Source organism: Sipha flava, unplaced genomic scaffold (assembly GCF_003268045.1).
Source record: "Sipha flava isolate LNK unplaced genomic scaffold, YSA_version1 308_pilon_pilon, whole genome shotgun sequence".
In the NCBI taxonomy this organism is placed as follows: domain Eukaryota; kingdom Metazoa; phylum Arthropoda; class Insecta; order Hemiptera; family Aphididae; genus Sipha; species Sipha flava.
In genome coordinates this window covers 255,000-260,442 of record NW_020272985.1, presented here as the reverse complement: position 1 = coordinate 260,442, position 5,443 = coordinate 255,000, and the positions used below count along the sequence as shown (strand labels likewise).

General features: G+C 27.6%; 1 protein-coding gene across 1 annotated transcript; it reads right to left on the bottom strand.

The window, feature by feature from the left end:
• Nucleotides 1-1,695: 1,695 nt before the first annotated feature.
• Nucleotides 1,696-4,586, bottom strand: LOC112686434 (putative uncharacterized protein DDB_G0282133). Its single transcript, XM_025558695.1, has 3 exons — nt 3,608-4,586; nt 2,797-2,987; nt 1,696-1,841 (listed from the first exon to the last, which is right to left on the bottom strand). Exons 1-3 carry the CDS (start codon nt 4,458-4,460, stop codon nt 1,788-1,790), a joined length of 1,098 nt encoding a protein of 365 aa, XP_025414480.1. The 5' UTR covers nt 4,461-4,586; the 3' UTR covers nt 1,696-1,787.
• Between the last annotated feature and the right edge of the window lie 857 nt (nt 4,587-5,443).

Genomic DNA, 5,443 nt, shown 5'->3' with positions numbered 1-5,443 from the left:
ATTATTATTATTATTATTATTATTATTATTATTATTATTATTATTATCATCATTATTATTTATTGTTAAGTTTTAAATTCTAGACGTTATAGACCAAATAAATAGAATAAAATATGTTGAATAGGATGTTAAATATTTTATACTTGATTTATTGCCCATATAGATGTTTCGATTATAGAATATCATTGTTTTCTCTCAGACAATGCGTTTAATAATAATATTTCTCAAGTTTTTAGATAAATTTTCCACTCGGATGAATTTTGTTCACGTAATCAACTAGATGTTAAGATTTAACCAAAAAGTGAGCAATTTTTTATCGATGCAAAGTAATAATGATACAATATACATATTGATGATTATTACGATTTAGCAAAATATAATGCTAAATTAACTAATTTGATTCATTCTTAAATATTGTGTTTTGTATTGTTTTTTTTTTTTTAAATTTTTCTCAAAACAGATTGCATGAAATTATGTCTACTTAACGTACGCGATTAAAGGTACGACTGATTTGTTTCTAATTTTTAACCCTATTGTACATGAAAATAAGCATGTTATTTTATACTGTTGTTATTTGTGTATTGTGTACGAAAGAGATTACTATTAAAGTGAAAACAATTTATAATAGTTGATTTAATTTTTTTTTTTCATTTAAAAATATACAGTGTTGATTTACATGGTTAACTAAGAAAAATATATTTGAAAAAATTAGAAGACTGAATTTTATTTGTTTCTCAACATTATATTATGCTATCCTTGTACTTATTTATCCATTGAAGTATTAACCCCGAACATCGAATGTTGTTGCAATTATGATACGAGTGATTTAATTAGTAATGAAATATCATAGAATCACGTTTATTGATAACAAAATTATATTATTTGAAAAAATGTAGGAATAAACCAAGGGTGGATCCAGCAGATCCTTTATAGTAGGAGTTATATAATATAGCTGGTCATAAGCGTAAGTAATGGTGTCTTTGTGGGTTTAGACCCCCCTCAAAAATAATGTGACAATATTGTTTTAAATCTGTCAACATTTATTTTTATAATCTATTATTTAATTCTTCTAAATATACTATATTTTTAATATTTTTTTCCAACGAGGATGGCACTTGCCCTCCATTCACTCCTCTTTGGACCCGCCACTGGAATAGACTTATATAATATTAACATACAGTTAATAGTTGACAAAAGTAAGTTGTCGCAATAAATATTTATTATTTAACGAGTTTTGAAAAATGTATGTTTCGGTAAGGTGTATCAGTTTATTGTGTGATAAAATAAAACGATAAATAATTAAATTTTCTTAAAATTAACTAGCCACAAAATTATATTTAGTAATTATTCACGTATATTAACGATTACGATCTAGGTAAAAAAATTAATACCTTCGTAAATAAATCGTCAATCAAAGATTTTACAAACGTTGAATAACAAGTTCCCTTTTTTTTTTACATAAAACTACGAAATTAATTATAGATATTGATTATAGATAGATCACGGGATTATGAACTTGTATAACTATAATCATTGTGTAATATTTATAATAATAAAAACCAAATATTTTTTAAATATTATTATTTGAACGAATGAATAAAAATTTTAAGGTAATTTAAATACACGAATACTGCAGTTCAGAGGTTATATTATATTTTTTTAAGCGGTCATACTCTTTGTAATTTTTATAATATATAATATTGTTAAAATTATAAACCGATTTTTTTTATGTTAAAAATTATAATAATATATTCATAATTTCAAACTCATACCTGTAAGTTGATGAACTAACCACGGTGTATTAATGGTATCAATAAGTCCTTCACAATGGATACTAATCCCTGTAAAATAAATACATTTATTCTTTGATGCTTAATACAATAATACTTAATCAAAAAATTATGTATAATTATTTATAATATCCAATAATAATTTAATAAATATATTATTATTTATTAGATAATAGTATAATTTATGTGATGGACAAAAAAATGGTTGTAGGTAGTTGTAGGATAAAGTCGTTTTTTACCAATACACTTTATTTTTGACGAATTTTAATTTCAAAAGAATTAAAAATGAAACACTCCAATATTTTAAAACACATCAAAACTGGTTTCGATATTTTAATAAAGTACCAATCAGAAAATCCAAAAATCACATTAAAATATAATAAATAAAGTATTGTGAAAGTAAAAAAAAAAACAATAATTAAAATAAAAAGATAATGAAAAAAATTAAATCATATGTTTATGCCGTTAACAGAAATCGAGTCATTATTAGTATTATTAAATGCTTTTCAAAAGATCTATCAAAAAACTGTATAGCACCGAGTGAAAGGATACAAAATCAAATGTATTTGTATGAAATGTATCGCATTTGTATAGAATGGACTAAAGTAGTATACAGTTTCTAGAGATTAAAATTGAGTATGTACTCGTATAGTTAAAAACACGAAAATTATTAAAACTATTTTTAATGTCACTGCTCATCAAAAATCATGTAATAAAAAAAAAACAAATATTAACTATGTCGTATAAAATACTTATATTGATGTGGCTATGTTACATAAAGTGTGAACAATGAAAAAACCACGAAAATAAAACTGACAGTAGATATATAATGTGTTCAACGAAAAAACGTAACCAAAATTAATAGAATGAAAAATAAAATGGCAAAGTAAATAATTAAATGCGGACTAAGAGTAGAAAAAAAGTGATTATACAGAGAAATCACCATACTTAACACATACATTTTTGATGTAATTTTGCGGTTGATAACATCAAATGCTTTACTTACCCGACTTCGTTGAAATTTTTTCGATATATTTTTACGAGGGTTCCTTCTTATTACGTTGTGCATGTAAACGTAAATATCTCCTTTTGGACCAGCCCCATGGTTTCGTGATAGATTGATTTTCCTAGCTCTTTCAATTTTTTGTCGAAGCTCATTATTTGATTTTCTCGTGTCCATTTTAAAAGGGCTCACTTCTAAACAAAATATGGAAACAATACAAATTATACCATAAATAATAATTATAGTCCTGAAAATTATGGAAATGTTGTTTGTTTATTAAATATTATGTGTTCACACTTAATAGGTATACTTAAGTGATGACCTAGTCTGGAGGGGACAACAAAACTTATAAACATTTTTATTTTTTTGTAAAAATCAAGGTGTAGCTTATTAAAAAAAATGTAATAACTCAATTTACCATATGTTGTTCAAAACGTTTCAAGTACTTATATGTACAAATAATAATTTTAAATAAAATAACAAAGAAAATAATCGATAGACATGAGTTCATGATAAAATGATATGATAATAGCATGCGAATTGTGTTTTAAAGCTACGAATTGTGTACATTTACGGTGGGTAAATTAAAGCCATTGTCCCATTCGAAAAAATATATGCATATTATATTATATATTATACGACTATCTAAAATTAAAAAAAAAATAAACATCTATTCCCATAGTACAATAAATCGGATACAACTTATTTGACTATTTTTTTTACTAGATTTGTTCATAGACTTATTCTAACATAATGTAAGTTTTGTCGACAAAGAAAATCGTTGTCTACAAAACCTATCAAATACTGCAGGTACCTTTGTTAAGAAAGTTTACAATGTTTTTAGGACTTCCCGTGATTATGGTCATTGAGGGTTCGAATTCCTCTTCCTCCTCCGTTTCATTATATACTTCGTTAATTTCTTCACTGTTTTCTTCTTCTTTATCTTCGTTTTCATCTTCTTCGCTCTGTAACCTTTTACCATGTTTATTCTTGTTCATATTAGATTTTCGTGTTCTATTGTTTTTCACATTGTTTTCACTATTACTTTTAGAATTTCTTCGTATTAAATGATTTTTCACCGTACTCTTATAGTTTTTTTGGTCGTTGACTTTACCAATTGCATGTTTGCCCGTTGCAGTATTATTGTATATATTGGGATTTTTACTGGCTGATTGTTTCTTATTATAGCTTACATCGACCTCTTCTTCATCTTCCCCGTCATCGTCATCATATGTTTTATCACGCCTATTATTCTTTAAACTGGCTTTGATACGGGCATCATGGTTTCTTTTTGGTTTCACGTCGTCTTCATCGTCATGAGTGTTTGCACCAAAGTCATTACCCTCGTATTCATTATCATCTTCTTTCCCTTCGTCGTCAAAATCATTCTTCCTCTTGCTAGACTCGACGCGAAAACCTCTGCCTGTTTCCGAATGAGAGCCTTCACTGGTGCCACCTGAATCGTCATCATCAGTGACGCTCCTATTTTCGGTTTCGGATGCACTAACATCAATTTCTTGTCTGCTAATATCTTTGACCTGTTTGTTTTCTTTTACGGTAGGCTCATATATTCTGCAGAATACACCGTTGCCTCGGAGTCCATCCTGATACAAAAACGCGACGAACACCACGGCTAATAACCACAGTTTACTGAACATAACAGTCATTGTACACAGGTTTCACGAGCTTATTTCGACGTACTATTAAAACAACGTGGTCTATCCGAAGAGCAATATAGTGATCGTATGCGATAGATTTTCACCATGTCTTGCACGAAATTCCGATGGCGAATAGACCCTGTTCAAATCGTAACGAGGGCGTGGCAATAGTTTGACGCACGTATTGTAATGCTATAATAATAGGGAATTTTAAGTAGCGCTTACAATTACACTTTGCTTAAATTCCATACAAGGTGAAGTTTTTATTATTATTTTAGTAAAAAGTGAGAATCGGTCAGATGCGGAGAAGTACAACACTAGTGGTAGTAATTATTGCATAGTTCTATATTACGTGATTTTTAAATCGAATAACCACTAAAGCTGAAAGCTTTCCTCGCAAAAAGATAATGTTATTTATTGAAGATAAAACCAAGACGAAGAAGACAACATAAAATACAGCTTGCAGAATTCGATGTCGTATGTTCGTAGAAAACATTTGGCGTTAACCAGGTCGATAACAGACGAGAATTTATTGAATCCTAAAAAACGAACAGATTAACTATTTCCGAAACTCAAAATAATCGGAATCATATCGATAACAAATAATGTCTACAGCCCAATGGATAAACATTGAAAAAACGACTTGTTCCTATGTCTTTTATTGTAGACGAAATACTTTTCATAATACTAAATTAATTCAGAAAATGACAAATGTAAAAAAATAAAAACGACCGTCACAATAATCTCAAGTGTTTGGAAAAATGAAAGTAATTCACCCTGTATCTAAATTACAACGTTTCATACTTAAACTACAAAATAACAACAATTATCTGTGACATATGGCACGTATGAGGAATTTTTTTTATTTTCCTATAAGCCTACTTAATATTCGATATACGCATTTGTACATAATAGTAATTAGTAATAGTAAAAATTAACGTAAAAAATACGGTTAGTGAATAAATTTGTATTATTATTGTTGTTGTAAACTT

Excerpts from the sequence above, each read along its gene's own strand:
- LOC112686434 (XM_025558695.1), bottom strand. The coding sequence starts at position 4,460 with ATGACTGTTATGTTCAGTAAACTGTGGTTATTAGCCGTGGTGTTCGTC. Across the intron at positions 2,988-3,607 it reads TGTAAACTTTCTTAACAAAG|AAGTGAGCCCTTTTAAAATG; the intron begins GTACCTGCAGTA and ends TATTTTGTTTAG. Across the intron at positions 1,842-2,796 it reads AAAAATTTCAACGAAGTCGG|GGATTAGTATCCATTGTGAA; the intron begins GTAAGTAAAGCA and ends TTTATTTTACAG.